General features: G+C 34.6%; 1 protein-coding gene across 3 annotated transcripts in view; it reads right to left on the bottom strand.

Annotated features, from left to right (window-relative positions):
- Window positions 1-4,349: 4,349 nt before the first annotated feature.
- Window positions 4,350-18,340, bottom strand: part of CDH2 (cadherin 2) — a 196,711-nt gene continuing 182,720 nt past the window's right edge. For 2 of the 3 annotated variants that reach the window (XM_039843964.1, XM_039843974.1), the window contains 2 exons: window positions 14,433-14,597; window positions 4,357-5,753 (listed from right to left, as the gene is read on the bottom strand). In XM_039843964.1, coding sequence (XP_039699898.1) covers window positions 5,547-5,753; window positions 14,433-14,597 — 372 coding nt within the window. In that variant the 3' untranslated portion in view covers window positions 4,357-5,546. Of the gene's footprint in view, window positions 5,754-14,432; window positions 14,598-18,340 lie in introns of all 3 variants that reach the window. The other variant, XM_039843957.1, reaches the window with a different exon arrangement.

Below are 18,340 nucleotides of genomic sequence, written 5' to 3'. Positions count from 1 at the left end.
GAAACTGATCAATAAAAGTAAAACATTAGGCATTAGAAAAATGCAAACCTATAATCAAGTGAATAAATATGCTATATCAATAAATCAAAAAGCTAGTTCTAACAGAATAGACACTTTTAACTGATTTCCTGAAAAAGTGGGAAAAAAAGTAAAAGAAAAAAGGAAACAGCTTAATGTATGAAAGGTTTTTAAAATACTATGTGCAACTTTGTGAATAAATTTTTTAAAAGCTAGATCAAATAGACAAGTTTTCAAGAAGAATGTAAATTATGAAAGCTGGTCAAAAGAAACATAATGGTTGAATAACACTAATTCCTACTGGGGAAAACCTATCCCTACAATAGTAACGTTATAGAAAAATTCTAACAAATTTTTATGAATAGATAATCCCAGTTTATAGAAACAATTTCAGAGCACACAAAAAAATGGCAGTCTTCTTAATTCTTTATTTGAGGCCAGCATAAATCTCAGACTAAAATTGAGCGAGAATAGTGAAAAAACAGAAAGGTACATGAAAATCACATATAATTGAAAATTCCTAAATAAAATAGCAGCAAATCAAATACATCAGCCCATTAAAAGAATAACATTATGACCAACTATGGTTTATTACAAAAAAGTTTTATTCAATATTAGCAAGTCAAATGGAATAATTCACTCTATTAATGGGTAAATATATTATCATCTCTATAGATGAAGGGAATGTATCTTATTAAATGCAACATGTATATTCACCAAATCTCAAAGTAAGCTAGATATATCATGAAATGTATCTACACTTAAATGTTATCTACAATGGTGAAACATACAAAACCTTTCTATGATGACAAGAAACAGTAATGCTTATGACTGACATTACTACTAACTATACAGGCAATAAACTATTAATCTTGGAATGAAGGAAAAAAAACCCAGTCATTATTTGCAGTCATGATTATTTGCCAGGAAAATCCAAGAGAATCACCAAAAAGCTATTAGAATACAAGAGTAAAATAAGACAGAAACAAAATAAATAAAAGTGGATAAACTTTCAGTACAGCAGTAAAAAAAATCATTCAATAAATGCTGTGAAATATAGATTCCACTCACACTAGCAATGACAATTATAAAACTGTAGTAATATGAGATGTTCGATGAAACTCAATGAAAATGTATATATGATCTAAAGAGAGAGAGATTACTTAGTATTGAATGAGATAACAGATGAAACTATTAACTTTTTATAACTCCAGAAAATTTCCTATGAAATTGTCATGGAACTAACAAAATGTTTCCATAATTTATGCAGAAAAGAAATGTGGAAAAAGAACATAGAAATTTTTAATTAGAAGAAAAGAACAATATGGGGAATGGCCTGTCACAACTGATATTCTAGTATAACAATGTAGTATTGTGCAGGAATTAAATTTAAAATATCAGCAGATCAGAATAAATGACCTAGAAACAAACGCGCACTTATATGGGAATTGTATATATGATAAAGGTGGCATTTCACATGATTGGATTAAGGATAGACTTTTTAACAAGTGGCGTTTGGAAAACAGTCCGTGTTATCTAGAAATTTTTATAAAAGTTAGATTTCTACCTCATACAAAATAATGTCCAGGTGAATCAAAAGTTAAATAAATGTAAAACAATAAAAGAACAGAAAACAATATAGGATAATAATTTTATAATTTGGAGGTGGGAAAATCTCAAAAATCTAGAGTTACTACTGTCAGAGTAAACTATTTAAAACAAAAATTTCAGTGACAAAAACATCATAGACAAATTTATAAGATTAGTGAAAGACCAGGAAAAATGCATTAAATGAGTTCTTACTAATTAATTGGAAAAGCCAAGTCATTTAATAGGGAAATTAGAATAGACAATTCAAAGAAATACAAATGTCTAATAAACATAAAAAAATTACCAGTCCATCTCATTAGTAATCAAGAAAATCCTAATTAGCACGAGATATCTTTTTTTGCCCATCATAGAGACAAAACATTTAAACATGTGTAATATCCAAGATTGTTGAGGATGAGGGTCTATAGATTTTTTTATAGTGTTGGTGGGAATACCAATTGGTGTAGTCTTTAATTAGGACAATTTGGCCATGTGTCATTAAAATTTAAAATGCACACACATTTACCATTTCAGAGATTCTAGCAATCTGTACGCATTCCTTTTATTGGCAATGTTGCAGAAGAGATCTAAATCACTAGGAACAACCAAGGAAAACGTGTTTCAGGATGGGGTCCGTAAACCACATTCATAAATACAGTTTTCAAGGTTTTATTACATCATATGGCTACAGTCATTTTACAGAGTACTTGAAACTCGTACTGTGGCCTCACTCAAAGGCTAACTTCCAAAGAAAAAAGAATAAGGCGTTGGCTAGATTGCCTTATATTTTGTGGTTACTATTTTCAGCTGCATAAAATCCTTTTGCCAAACGAGGAAGTTGCTGGCTTTTAGAAAGCCTCATCTTCTTTTAGCTAAAAGGCACTTTGAGAAGTAATGTTAAACCATTTATAATTTCAGCCATGTTTAATTAACTTCCACATTCTTTAATTCAGCAATCTCATTTCCAACCATCTCATGCAAAGAGACATGGAAGTTAACTGTAGCATTATTTTAAGTAGTGAAAAAAAAATTGCAAACAATAAACTACTTAGAAAATGGTTAATTAACTATTTGCCCATATTAAAGAATATTATGCAATTAAAAACATGAAAAAATTTCCAAGACACGTTTAGTGCAAAAGGCAAGTTACAGAAAATACATTGTGAAATCCCAGTTTCATGAAAACAAAATAAAATCTTTATAGAAATGTGTGTACAAAAATGCTTATTGGAAATGACTAGAAATTATACATCAAATAGTGAACAGAAGTTCCTTCTATAGCAGGATAGGTAGTTTCCATTTTTTATTAGTTTCCTAATTTTTTTTGAGAATGGTCATGTACTACTTCTGCAAAAAAGGAAGTTTTGAAAAACATGAATGTTTACATTTAGTGATTGTGTATATATAGAATGCTTAAAGTTTATATGTATATATATATTAGATATAGCCTGTTATTATATATCAACCATAAGAAAATAATTAGTAGTATTTACTAAATAATGAAATATTTAAAAGTTGCAATGTTTGAATTTAAAAAGATGGTTCAGTTTTCATTTGGATGTATGACAATATACAGGCACAGTCTGAGAACCCATTTTAGAAAAGACTATTCCAACTAGCAAATTTATTAAGTTTCAGTATGAAAATTTCCAGAGGCAAGCTCTGGCATTTAATTATTAGAAAAGTAACACAACAGTACAGTTTATAGAGTAAGTTGACAAAAAACTAAATTTCTCTGTCTAATATAAAATAATCTTTTTATTAAGAAAAATGCATGAAGTTAACTAGAGGAGATATAGTGTATAAATTTTTCAAACTGTACAGTAGAATATATGGTGTGAAAATGATCATGAAAGAAATAGAAAAATAGTGAGAATTCTTTCAAGTCTCTTAAAATTCACTTTTGAGTCATGGTAAGATACATGAACAACTTCATAAAAATTTAGTAGATTGTTTCCCTTTTTTGTCCCTGTGACTATATCAGGCTAATGCTGTATCGTAAATTTGAAATTTGCTCAGAGTATAGATCTTAAGTGTTCTCACCACACACACACATATGCACGCACACACACACAGTAACTATGTGAAGTGACAGATGTATGAATTAACTTGACTATAGAAATCATTTCATAATGTATACATATAACAAATCATCTCATTGTACACCTTAAACGTATACAATTTTACTTATCAATTATATCTCAATAAAATTGGAAAAAAATGGTCAAGTCAACAAATGGAAGTCAGTCAAACCAAAGTATATATTTCGCTACGTACATAAAATAATGGCTTCAACAAATTGCCTGAGAATTCCGGGTATCCACTGCGGTTTCAGGGCCAGTCTCATAACTTTTTACTGAGGTTTTCCTTTTGCTGGTGCGCTAAGGAGAAAGGCCTACTAGAGTCAGTATAATGACCATAAGCTTGAGCAGAAAGGACTTAAAGCACAAATGATATTATGAATCGTACAAAGTTCACTGAAGTTAAGGATGTGATTTGTATACCACCATCAGTATAGTCTATTCCTGTGTCACTTGACATTTTTCTCCTATGAGAATGAGGAGATCCACCATGATTCTCTGTTACTCACTGTTCACGGCTGACATGCTAAGGCTTCAATGGTGAATAGTGCAAGAACAAATACAAATTTTTGTACTGCTGTTTTCAATGAAACTTCAGTACGTGGGATTTTTGTAATATTCAAAGCATCTCAAGTAGAAAAAAAAAGTTCAAACCAGTCACCAGATCCAAAATTAGCATTTTATTCAGAATGCTGGGGTCAGAGGTGTATCATTTATATTCTGGTACACAATACAGAGGCAAAGCTGTTGTCAGAAGTCTCTCCAGTTTAAAAGCTTTTTTTTTTTCATTTTTTTTTTTTAAAAACACACACTTAGTGCCACCAGTGTCAGGCCGCCCCTTTCTTTTCCTTTCTTTCCTTTTTTTTTTATTTTTTGGTACAAATTATGTAAAACATTTGTGCTAAGAACTTTTCTCCCTCCCCAAACAACAAAAAAAGAAAATAAAAAAAATTAAAAATTAAAAATTAAAAATTGAGTATTCTAACTACAGCTCAACAATTGAATCAAATGTCACTTTGTTTGTAAATACTTTATCCATAACGAAAGATATAAACATGCAAAAAACCTGAATCCATTGTCCAAATAATACATACACATGTTCTGAAGTTTCTTCACTTCTCCATAGACTATGCCAATAAAACATTATGTACACATATCATTTTTACAGTGAAGTGGAAAAAATACAGTAAATAAAAAAAGTGTACATGGATTAAGACCAAAATGTGTCTAACATTCTAGTTTATGAAAAAATTCAAATTTTGCTACAAATCGATGATATGAAAACTCCCTTTATTTGCAACCAGCTGCGTAAGTTTTAAGATTTTAGTGGAAAAAAAAAATCTAAAGTCTAAAACTAGAAGTAATGTACATTTTCCAATCTCATGGTTTCTTCCCCCAAGATAATAAAATCTCTCCATGAGTTTTTGTTTGTTTGTTTAATTCTGTATTTTAATAAAAGCAAATGCAATGTAACAAAAATGTGTTGAAGCATATCATGGTTTAACTTACTGCTCCCACCACAAAATATTTTGTCTTTTACTCATCATTTCAGAAATCAGTACCATTAAAGCCTTAAACATAAAACTAATTCCAATCTGAAAAAGGTACAAAAAGGCACATAAAATCCCAGTGCTTCTGTACTGTAAAATTCAAGTGTAACTGAGCTCAGTGTTTTTCCAAACAGTATTGGATCACTGATATTCCCTCTGAGCCGAAATTGGTTTGCAGCCTATGCCCAAGCCTCCAGCAAGCACTGTGCTAGTAGACTACAAAGTTAAAGCCTAGCTTCTGAATGCTTTTTGGGAATATCAGTTGAAATTGTTTGTACTTGTCCAAAAACCAAGTTCACCCTGAAGTTCAGTCATCACCTCCACCATACATGTCAGCAAGTTTCTTGAAGCGTGGCCCCCAGTCATTCAGGTAGTCATAGTCCTGCTCGCCACCACTACTTGAGGAATTAAGGGAGCTCAAGGATCCAGCGGTGGAGCCACTGCCCTCATAGTCAAAGACTAAGAGGGAGTCATATGGTGGAGCTGTGGGATCATTGTCAGCAGCTTTAAGGCCCTAAAGACAAAGAAAGAATGAAGAGAGGGTTACAACTGGCAAATCCACAAGCAGATCCTTCTGTTCCCAAAGGATCAAACACTTATTTGTAAGTTTCTACCTGCAGACCACATTTTCAACCCATAGAAGTTGAGGTCATCACCATGTTTCAAAGTTAGACAAAAACTAACTTATGTCTTTCTTCTGCAAAGAAAGACCCCTAAGGAGTCTAGCTCAGTGAGGCCAAGGCATACAATGGCAGGTGGTTAACTGGAGAATGTGTTTGTCAGATGACAAAAACAAATGTCTAACTGCTTGAAGCTGAGAAGGCAGAATCTTAAATGAAATCTGGTAATGCATCTGTGTAATAGTGCATTGGGCAGGAATAGTTTTGAGTGGGTAATTATTGGTGGAGTAAGTTACATGAAATAAGACACAGGGCTGTGAAATCATGTGATACACGGACCCTAATTTATCCAGAGTGAGAGTCAAAGGATTTTGACAATGAACAGGTTGAATATGAATTATATGCAAGACAAAGAAAGGGACATACATGTGAGTGTCCTATAGTTCTTTCTCTCTACAAGCTTACAATCTAGCATAACAGGCACTACTATATTATGAAATAAATGATAAATAAGAAACAAAACTATGAAGGCTAGGCGAATGTCATCAAAGTGTTAAAAAAAAATTCAGACAAGCACTGATATCTAGGCGTTCAAAGAGGAAGTGGCATTGTATTTGACCTAAATTTGGAAGGATATCAAAGGAAGAATAAAGACAAGGCCAGATGTGATTACAATATAAGGAAGATTACTCATAAATCATTTATGTTCTTCACAAAACATAAAGTGTGAAATTAATTGATAAATTGTGAGAAAAAAGTATTATTTTTTAAGAATACAGTGATTTCTAGCTCCCACAGGCCCTAGAAAAGTCATGCTCTAATATCCATACATAGGATATATACTGGGTGGAGAGAGGGAATTTTGAAACACACACACACATACACTCACACACGCACACTCCTAAAAAGAATTTAAAAAATAGAAACCAATGTAATTATTATCTATAAACTTAACTCCTATAAAAACTGTTTTAGTATATAATTCATATATCTGCAGTTAATTCATAATTATGCTCTACAAAACTTTTAAGGATTTAATACTAGGTCCTTTTGGTGTTTTCTCTAATTTTTTCCCAATTACATTCTAGCACTCCCAAGATCTACCAGCATCAGTCTCTAAGCAATCATTCTCTTTTTCCACAACTCTGCTTTTAAAATGCTGGTGGGCTTATGCCATGGACCATCCTATCTTAGATCAAGCCTTCTGATCCACATGTATTTTATGAGGACATGTATGTGATTTTTATTTTTTCACCCACAGTTAACATAACTTGAGAAAGAAGTAAGCCTTTGTTTTGTAAGCCAACAATGCTTTGGAGTTGTTAGTTACTGTAGTCTTAGTTCGCAAAAGCCCAAGAAGTCATTCATTCATTTTGTTTGCACTTATTTATTCAATTCAAGACATATTTATTATCTATAATGTAATGTATTCTGCTTAGTGTGAGGACACAACTGTTGATAAGGTAGATACAATGCCTGCCTTCCTGGAGTTTATATTCCTACGTTAGCATGTACCCTCTTTTCCTTTTCCCTGTGAAGTCTAGCAACTGTAAATTTAAGCGACTCCTTTTGTTCACCTAATTAATCACTTAATTCCTTAAGTGATTCCTTTAGTTCAGCACTGTCTAATGTGGGTCCACACATGAACTGGACCTAAGAAAGATCTGAAGAAAAATAAAGAAAAATCAAGGAAATTCCTGATAAGTAAAATGGGTCTCTGAAGACAAATATTAAGTTTTCACCATGACCTTAAGTAAAACTGCTTTATAATACAGACAACAGGGACAGTGGCCAAGGTTACTGTGTTTAGGTCATCAATTCAAATTTTAAGCGAAAATACATGCAGAACACTATCCAATCCTTAAGGTGTCAGCACCAAACTGGAGTAATGGAAAGGTTGAGACTAAAATTAGCTCTAAAGAATCGATGGCAGGGAATCAAGTCTGTCTGGATTCAGTGGAGAGAAAAGCGGTGGCCTGTGTTTACTGTGACTTGGGAATAAACACTAGAAGCTGTCTGGTCTTCACTGCTGTGTTAAAGGACCAGAGACTCTTCATGAAGTGTAAGACACCTAATTCAATTCCTTAAAATAAATATAATGCTAGTGATAATTTAGTCCCACAGTCACTATTGAGAGTCTCAAAAATATTTGTTTCTTTAAAAATTATTTTTACCTCTTGCCTTGGCTTTCTGAATATCCTGGTAATTATCAAATCTATGTTTTCTTTTTTTAAAAAAGTTAGGCCATAAAATCCATGAGAGATCACTGTGCTATGCTAGAGCATCACACACTGTCTCAGGTTTAATAATTATAAAAGGGCAAAAACCACTGAACTTTTCAAGAATTTTTAGGCAAGCCATCTTTCTAGGCTGAAGGTTAGTACTTTAAGTCCCTTCTACCTGGATAGCTCTGATTTTTATCCAAGAATAAAATGGGACTCTTGGATGAGGCATTATATAAACCCTGGGTACTATTTTGGTAATTCTAAAAAATCATAGTCAAATCCTGAGCAGCTGACAGTGACAGGCATGAAACCAGAGTGAATGAATGTACAGAAGAAATCCAGTGGGCCACAGAACCTTCTGGTCCGCCTTTACTGATTCCTTTATTCTTAGGTGCGGACACCTTTTCACATGATGTGTAACAAACATACTGCTGCCAAGTTTAAAAACTAACTGCATGAGTTTTCTCTCATCAAAGTTTGACTAAATCTAGAAGAGCATGTGCTTGTTTCGCTGTTCCAGGACACACAGATCTTGAACTCTGGATAAATCCGAACTATGTTCTATAGTTTGAGATGCCTCTGAAAAATGAAAGAGCTGTGGTTCTTGCTTAATTCTTGCTAGGCTTATACTTACAGACTTCTGATCCTATGCTTTATGAGTGCAGACATGCTTTTATAGGGACTACAGAACCCACATTCTTCAGTGGAGGAGCCCATGAGGGATATAAGAGGAAAGAGGTGCTACCGATTCCCCGACATTCTGTCTTCTATTGTCTCAGTGCCACTGCCTTAGTCGAAGTCCTCATTATACCCTCCCTGGACGAGAGCAAAAGCCGTTCTAACTTGTCTCCTGTCCCCAGCACTATTCCTGCTTCTTTTCTACAAGCCACTATTGGTTTCTCCCTCAGACATTATTTGATGTCATTCTCCCAAGTAAAATTCTGATTGCTCTCTATCACCTATAAAAGTATTTCCCAAATAAAGGAGGAGTTCCTCTGGGAGTACGCAAGATGATTTTTAATTGGTGCACAAGCACTTTAAAACAATTCCTTTTATTTAAATATCTTAAGTTAAAAATTATAAGTTTAGGTAAACAATAGCTGAAGTTTGCAGACATGAAAAAATTAGAAGGTGTTCCTCAAATACCTGATATTTGGGTAGCCTATAGGATAAAGTCAAAAGTCTTCAGAGGCACATTCAATGAACCTAGACTGTTCCCCTATCTCTCTGTTTCAGCTGGTCTCAACTCCAGCAACCACAACTGATCTGATCACCAGAATCTCCTCTAACCTAAAAATGTCACGTGCTTATGTACCTCCATGCTATGGGCGTATTCACTTTCTGCTAGCCGAAATGTGTTTCCCTTTGTTTGAAATGTCTTCTCTCATATTTCTCCATCTGATTAATATTCATTGATTCATCCATCCATCCATCCATCCATCCATCCATCCATCCATCCATCCATCCAAGCCAATTAAAAATATCACTCCTAACTACATGAATTTCCCCTCAGCCATGACTGGAAATAATTCCTGGAGTCTCTTTGGTCCCCTTTAATTTTATTGCCAAGTTTTGGTTACACTAGATTGTGACATCCCTTTCTGCAGAGGTTATCTGTATTCATTTCATATCCTACTGTCCAACACAGTGCCTAACATCGTGCAGGTAGTCTACGAGGTAACTTTGTACGGCTGTCCTGAGTAGTTTTTAATTTTGTACTGCTGTCCTGGGCTTAGTTTTTTATATAGCATCTTGTTCATATTTACATTTACTTTTAAGAAGAAGCTAGGATCCAGGTTTAAATATATGTGGACATACAGGTGTACCATGTTTACATTACAGTGGAATTCTGTGACTTATCAACACCCACATTACTAAGTCCCTCTCCGAGAATTTCATTTTACTTAAAGCAATTTTTTTTTTGCAAGAAGAGGTTTTTATTTTTTTTTATTTACAATTAGAGGGCAGCAGAAAGTTTTCACTCCTGACAGATAACTTGCGATAGTAATTAATATGACAGTGATAATAATTAAGAGATTTTGTTATGTGACAGGAACTACACCAAGTATTTTTACATGGACTATCTCATTTAGTCCTCATTGCAATCTTAAAAAGTAGCTCTAGTATTATCCTCATTTTATATATCAGAAAACTGGAAATCCAACAGGTTAAATCCAAAGATCCTGATCTTGTACAAAGTAACAGAGTTGTTAGGTAAGGCAACTGGATTTGAACCCAAACACCCAACTCTTTTAAAAGTGGATGGAAGTATTTTTAAAAAGGCAAATTAAATTTAATAATTAGGAGATAAAAGGCAAAGGTTTTAAACTTTAGTAGTTTCAAACAAGTTATTCTAGAAGTGCCCTCCATATGTTTTAAATGATATTAATCAAAAGTCAGTCTTTTAACAGAAGTATGCCCTTGGTTTTTATACTTCTGAGATAAAGAAATATATAGGATTAGTAAAGTTCTTGAAGGTATGCTAATACCTAATGTCAGGCTGAGATTAAATAAATTTGTTTCAACTTATCACCCTCTGAAGGTTATGTTTAAAAATCTCAAAATAGAATGAAATTCTCTAGTTGAAATTCAAAAATGTGTGATTTGTTTTACTTTACCTATCAGACTGGAAATATTATCATTTTTGATATTTGAGGCAAAATTCATTCATTATTTAAATAAACAAACTAGAAAGTGTTCTCATGAGCTTACCTATTCCTCACATCTATAAAAGACACTCCAATTATAATCACTACTATATTATTCTTACTTTGGAACATTCAGTACTATGTTAAATCAAATAAGAACTGGAGATAAATCTGTTTGCATTTTAAATGTTTTTATAAATATATTTATAAAATATGCTCAAGTTCTTTCTAAACACCATCAACTGTTTTAAAACTTCACATGTATTTATTTTTATCCATCCAGTTACAGGAAGATATTGAGCAAGTCTTCATGGTTGTTTTAGATGGAAGAATCCATGTGGCACGTATGAGTGTTATTTCTGACTAAGGGCTGGTGACAGTTTCATCCCCCTGAATTTTCCTGCAGAACTGACCATCACATCCCTGGATAATCTTTTTAGTTGCTTTCGGTGAAACTTTAACCTCTTTTGACTTTTTTCCTGTGTCAAATGTAGGGCATTACTGTGTATAGATGTTTACTCACCCTTCTCTTGCACTGTTCTCTGTCTTATAATCACATTCAATGTCATAGACTCAGTGCCATTTGGGGGATGATTTCCAAATGTTATTCTTTCATCCATTCATGTACTCACCAAACCAATGTGTCCCACACAGCCTCCCTGGGATATGGGAGGGCTCTGGTGGGAGGCAGAAGGGAAAACATTGGGATAGGAGTTCTGAAGAGAGGTGAGTCCTGGGTAAGATGGGAGGCCACTGCATGGTGCCTACTCTGCACCGTATACCCGAATCCTTCTTGGAGTGGTAAAAACTTAGTGAAAAAACTAACATCTAGAAAAAGGGTGAAGGGCATCCCACACAAAAAGAATAGCATGAGAACAGACACTAACATGGAATTATAAGCTGAGCTTAGGAACTACAAGCAGAGATCTCTGTTGCTTGTATGTAAGATGCAGGTTGGGGAGAGGCCTGAGGTGAAACTGGAATGCCAACCAGATGCAATGGGTCTCCTATGCCTGGCAAAGTAAAGCTTCAGGTATCAATGTTTGTTTAGTAGAAGGACCATGCTAATAGCAAAGTAAGCAGCACACACAGAGAATCCAGATCTAATTTCTTTTTTTATCTATATATCATTGGCACAGTTATGTACACACAGTGGACATTCAAGAGTTATTTGCTGAATGAATGAGTCTAAACTAAGCTCAAGATGATTTCAAAACGAGCCATTTTTAACAAACACAGACAATCTCCAAATTATGAATTGATTGTATTCTAGAAGTTAATCTGCAAGTCAGTTGTTTGGCACAAAGTTTTTCATATAAGTATTGACATAGGTTCTTTATGGCTTCAAGCCACTTTTTAGGCTCTGTACTTGGGCACTGTTTTGGGGAAAGTAAATTCCAAGTGGAAACTCCTACTGTAACTCTTTCTATTGTGGCTAGAAGATAGAGTTGGATAACTGAATCTTGTTAACTAGATCCGCTTCTTTACCTACTGAAGAAAATCCAGTTCCAGTAAAAAAAAGATGAATCAACACATGCATAGACACAAACACATACACACGAACAAATGCAAGGCACACACTAAAACACCACTTGGGACAACCAAGTTGTTCCAAGTTACATTTTCTGAGTAATATAATGAAAGGCTCCCGACTTGGGCCCCAGTGAATCCCCATCGACTGCAAATCGGGTGGTGCTCAAAGTTTCATGCCACATTATTTAAATTCCTTAAAACAACAAGAGCTCTCAACATACTAGATTCTTAGGTTACACAAAGGTGAACAAGAAATAGTCCCCGTCCAGAAGAGAAACATACATGCTTCCTGGGAAAGAGAAATACTGACAGTTACATTCCAGTGGTGGGGGCTATGGCATAAGCTTCTTTTGACCCTTCCCAGAGGTATCCAAGAAGCCTTCACAGAGAAGGAGATGTTTGAACTGAGTCTGAAGACTGAATGGTTGTCTCCATCTCCATGATGGTCAAGAAGGTAAGGGCTTTGCAGAGTTACTTTATAGTCAAAACTATGATGCTTTGAGAAACTGTAAATAGCGGGGCTGCAGCACAGGAAGGGGATGTGGTGGGGGTAGAAGGCAAGAATCAGATTACATACAGCCTTACAAGTACCACTTACTGCTTCAACTTTATCACTGAGAAAGAAGCACGTCATGGGTGGGATGAAATCTCACGGAATACTGATACTTCAGGGACAAGTGGAAGCATTCAGTTAAGTATTTGTTGAATCATACTGAAGTTAGAATTTTTGCTTTTAAAAAGTCCAGTACCTACATCTACATTCAGAAGATTCACTGTATCTTGAAACCTGACAATTACAAGAACAACTCAACAATTTCTCTTGATGACAAAAACAATAAGTAAAATCATCGGTACTCTTACATCTTCAAAACGATCTGGTCATATATAAATATTCCTGCAAATTCCTCTAACCAGGACTATGTCTAATATACTGGAAAAGTCAGGGCATATTTTTGTAGATAAAGGAGTTACTGATTCTTTATTGTTTTTGCCTTCTATCAGCTTTTAAATCATGTCTACTACAAATTAACCTATTACCTATTTAACAGAAATAAAAATAGTATGTTCAGAAAGCAGCATACACTTTGGAAATATACAATAATAATAGTTGTAAAGATAGATAAATATTCTAACTTTGCTTCAAAACTTTTTTTTTTACAAACTGTAAGTATATCTAAAAACCTAAGGAAAACTGATTATATATACATAATATACAACTATTTCAAGGAAGCCCAGGAAATAGGACTCTTATTAGCATATGACTGAAGGTAATATATATGACAGATGCATTCCACTTTGTAATGCACTGAGACCAATTCTGATCTTGGAGATACTGAGTGGGAGAATATGGCCAGAGAATATGAGATCTGCCATATATTCGCAATTAATATCAATATGTATTGCTCCCTTATACTTATAAATAAAAATTCAAAAGTAGAATTGCAGTAAAACTATAGACATGATCAAAAGAGCAGCATAAATCATTTTACTTCAAAACTTAAGTATTAAATGTAGCAGAACTCTTGGTCAGTAACAAACTAAAAGAAGGCCATAATAATTTTAACAGTGGAAATCATATGTTATATTCAACAGAGAATTAGCTGCCTCTTACAGAAGCTCTTAAAACTCCTCAACTAGACAAGTATTTAAATCACTTACATAATATTTAATATAGCTCCTCTTTCTACTAATCTCATTTGATGGAACTCTCTAGTCATTGGTAGGTGCTGAATTCTCACCATTTGTGGATTCAGAGTACATACAGTGTGAGGAAAATGAAAATGAACTATTATTACATTCATCAGTGCTAATAAAATTGAAATACACTATTTAATATTGTTAGTCTATTTATTACTTTTAATCTAGGGAAAATCCTTTTGGAGATAGTATGGCTAATACATGATATTATACATGAATTCATGGTAATATACATGAATGTCATTTACAAATGCAGAATATTACTTGATCTCTTTTTGGCTGATCAAAGCAACGGAATCTGTTCTCTGTTACTGAAGCTACGTTTGCTTACAAGGAAAGAAAATTTAAGAAAAACAAGTGTGTTTTAATGGACAATAAAGCAGTATTGCAAGCAATTTGTGGTCTACATAGAGCTAACCATCAGTACAAAATAAATGCCCTTATAAAGAAAGCGAGAATCTCTTTGTACCTCGTTAATGAAATCCCCGATGTCCCCAGGGTGCGGAGCTGCAGATCGGACAGGGTACTGAGGCTCGGCGTGAATGGGCCTCTCATCCAGTCGTCGGATTCCTACAGGCTTGATGGCATCAGGTTCCACAGTATCAGGCTGCTGAAGCTGGCTCAAGTCATAGTCCTGCAAAAGACAAAACCAAAAATCCATGATAGATGTGCATAAAAAATGGAAAATTACAACCTTTGTGTTTGAACACATACCCAGAATGCATAGAAATGAGCAGAATTTAACATAATGGAAAAGTTGCCACTATGAGTTTTTCATGTTATGATTAAATATTTCTTTCACACAGCTCTTTCTTCTGTGTTTTTCATTTCTACAGTCTGTGCTCCATCTGTTTTACTATGTTCCTCATCAGTTTCCAATGGAAAACAGCAGTGACACAAGGTCCTACTATAAAATGACTAAAAAATTGACTAGAAAACATAGTTGTACCATAGAAGTGAAGGTAATAACTATATGTTGATGGGGTTCAGGACACACTACCCTAAAAGATGGCACCTTGGCATATTAAATATCTTAAGTTGAAGTAATTTTTTTAAAAATGGGAGCAACATGAAGGTCACTCTGACCTCCCCCTGCTTCATCTTTTTCCCCAAAACAGGTCATAAAACTCCCAAGTGAAAGGTCTCTTTCTTGTACCAAGAGGAGAGAAGACATTCTTATCACCAGAGACAGGGAATTTGGGGCCAAGAAATCCATACAAACAAACTTTGTCAAACTAACCCTTATCTTCCTAGCTACTTCTTCACCATTTACTAACTGTAGCCCAAACCCTGTTGTCTTGTCAATTATTGACCATTTTATTATTCCTTTTCTAAAAGGTATAAAAGCTTCCTGCTCTAGTCACTTCTTTGGGTCTTCATTCTCTTGTGAAGTCTCTCACGACTTTGTTAGTTTAATTTTCAGACCCAGGCAAGAACTCTAAGAGCATTGAGGAAAACTTTTCCCTCCCTTACGATGCTTTATATATGTTTACATATATAGTTTTAAAATTTGATGCAGGTATGTTTTCTTTTTCCTCAAAAAAAAAAAAAGGCATTAGTTCATCAGGATTTCAAAGCCATTCTTCATTCCTCTCTCCCTTCAGTGGTCTAATGTAGGCAAAATATGTTTTTTCGTGGGCCCGGTCTGATCCATTTCCTATTTTTCTAAAAAACTGGCTTTTATGTTTTGAAAAGGGTTATTTAAAACAAAAGTAACAACAAAGAAGAATGTGTCACAGAGACTGTACATGGCCTACAAAACCTCACTATATGGCCCTTTACAGAAAAATGTTTGCTAACCTCTGGCCCTGCAGTGCTAAGCCAGGGAGGGCAGTTTCCTTCCAGTGTGGCTCTGTGGGAATGTTTTAGAAAACAGCCTGTCCACCACTGCTCAGCACAGAGATTGGGCCCTCAGCACTATTTTCAGCTTTAATATCAGCCAGCAAGGCAAGAATGTATAAAGAAACTATCATGTGGAAATGCATCGAATGATTCAAAATTTCAGGTTTGGGCAAATACTTTGCAGTTTTCAAACCCCCAAATTCTGGTGATATAAAATGTCACATCCCCAGCTTACTGAAAATTCTCCAATTTAATGTTGACATTTACAGAAAGTACAGATTTTCTGGTACGCTTTATAATTCAGGCTTTATCTCTGTCTAAAACCAATTTAAAACTGTTTGTAGTATCTCTACAGTGGTTTTGATTTATTCAATGCTTGAATATTTACCACGTTCTGGCAATCTTCTAGGTGCTTTACATATGTTTGTTCATTTAATGCTCTGAACAACACTGTGTGGTATTAAGTTTTATTATCTCCATTTAAAGTCAAGGTAACTCAGCCTCAAATAACCCAAGTAACTAGTCCATGGTTCCAGATCTACTAAGACACAGAAACAGACTGACTCCAAATGTAAAAGACTTCAAAGCCTAGCTCTTTGCACAGTCATTACAAATGAGTCAAATCTGAGCAACAAGGTTGGATTTAGAGAGTAATAAACTAGATGGATGAGTGTGGAAGGTCAGGAATGTGAGTAATGATTAAAATAACAAAGGAGACAAAGAGGAGAAAGGTCACCAACATTCATAACCACTAGGTACCAGGTACTATACCATCCTCTTAGTAAGTATTCCAATACTTTCTAACAAGCCTGTGAAGAATGTTTTATTATCATCTTTTTAGATGAAGAAATAGATTCGGGAGGGGTTGAGTAACTTGCCCAAGGTCACACAGCGAGATTGTGATGAGGATGGGAATCAAAATCAGGTGTGTTTGACTTCGAAGCGTAGATCTAAAACCTAACACAGTGTTCCTGACAACACTCGCCTAAACAACTCCTTACCAAGATATTCAACTAACCTAACTGGCAAAGGCACTGAGGAAAAGCCCCTCCTCCCCAGCAGCGTATAGGTGATATGAGAGGTGAGGCAGGTGCACAGAGAGTAGGACAAGCCAGCCTAGCAAGTAAACTTGGTATGTTGCAAGTATAACAGGCTCAAGAGTGGGAAAACAGGCATTAGGTTTGAACCTGGAACAGTATATGGGCTAGGGAGAAAGGGTCATTCTTGAAGAATCAACAGCATGAGCAAAGGCGTGGGAATACTATTCTCTCTTGTATAATACGAGTATTTCATATCGTCCATACAGAAATTGAATGAAAATATCTTGATCTTGCACAAATGTGTTCCACTTAAAATTTTCTAAAATTTATGAGCTATTTATAGAATGTTAAAGGCACACAATGATATAACTAATGAGAAATGTTAAAATATTATAAAAAGTAAAAAGATTTACTTAGAAAATTTTAAATGCTTATACACCAAGAAACATGTTTTTCCAGGTCATGTTTAATTGCTTAACTACAGAACATAACAGAATAGGGTAAACTGTGAATAACTGTGCCTTCTGATAATTATCAAAGCTTTTTGTAAAAAGGGGAAAACACTGTAAGTATAATGATAAGTTAATAAATATTTTTGTGCTGAGGCTGTAAAATGCTTTACTCTAAGTCTGAATTACATGAAATTAAGTAATTGAATCTTATGTTTAAGTACTGTGTTTTACATGGTGACATATTCCTTGATAGTCCTCTATATATTATCTAATAATTCAGGATAAGAATGCAAAGGAGTTTCTTTGGTATAACTGGAGACAAATGAGGCAAGCGGGCTTTGCTTATGCTATTCTTTACCTAGAAAGAACTTGTCTACCCTGATTTCTTATATACTCTCACTATATCCAAAGGTTACAAACACAAATACATTTGGGTTGGCTAGGAGTGTTTTAAAATTGTTCTAGTAAGTTGCCAATATTTCACCTGAAAATAGGAAGATCTGGCAAAATGGAGCTTATGCTCTGACATAACAATTTGCTATAGCTGATAGTAACTGTATCCTTAGGGTAAGGACAGGATTTCCACCTGGCTTGCTTCGCTTATTACTGTATTCATATAGCAGCATATTAAGTTACAGATTTTATATCTTTCTTTTGATACCCTTTTCCTACTAACTTAAGAACCTGAGAGCAGAAATAGTCTTTTAACATATCTGGGGTCCTGCTCAGTCTTTTCCACCATCAGTACATCAGGTCCATAGAAAGTGCTCATTAAAAAATGCGTCGTGAGAAATAAATCAGAGAAAGATAAATACAATATGATTTCACTTATATGTGGAATCTAAAAAACAAAAAGAATAAACTAATAGAAAACAGACTCACCAATACAGGGAACAATCTAGTGATGACAAGAAGGGAGGGATGTTGTGGGGCTGGGAGAAAGGGGTGAAGGGTTAAAGAAGTACAAATTAGTAGTTTATAGATGGTCACAGGGAAGGGGAGCATGGCATAGGGAACGCAGTCAGCAGTAATGTAATGGCTAG

The sequence above is a fragment of the Pteropus medius genome, unplaced genomic scaffold (assembly GCF_902729225.1).
Source record: "Pteropus medius unplaced genomic scaffold, Ma_sr-lr_union100, whole genome shotgun sequence".
Taxonomy (NCBI): domain Eukaryota; kingdom Metazoa; phylum Chordata; class Mammalia; order Chiroptera; family Pteropodidae; genus Pteropus; species Pteropus medius.
This window is presented reverse-complemented; position numbering and strand designations above follow the sequence as displayed.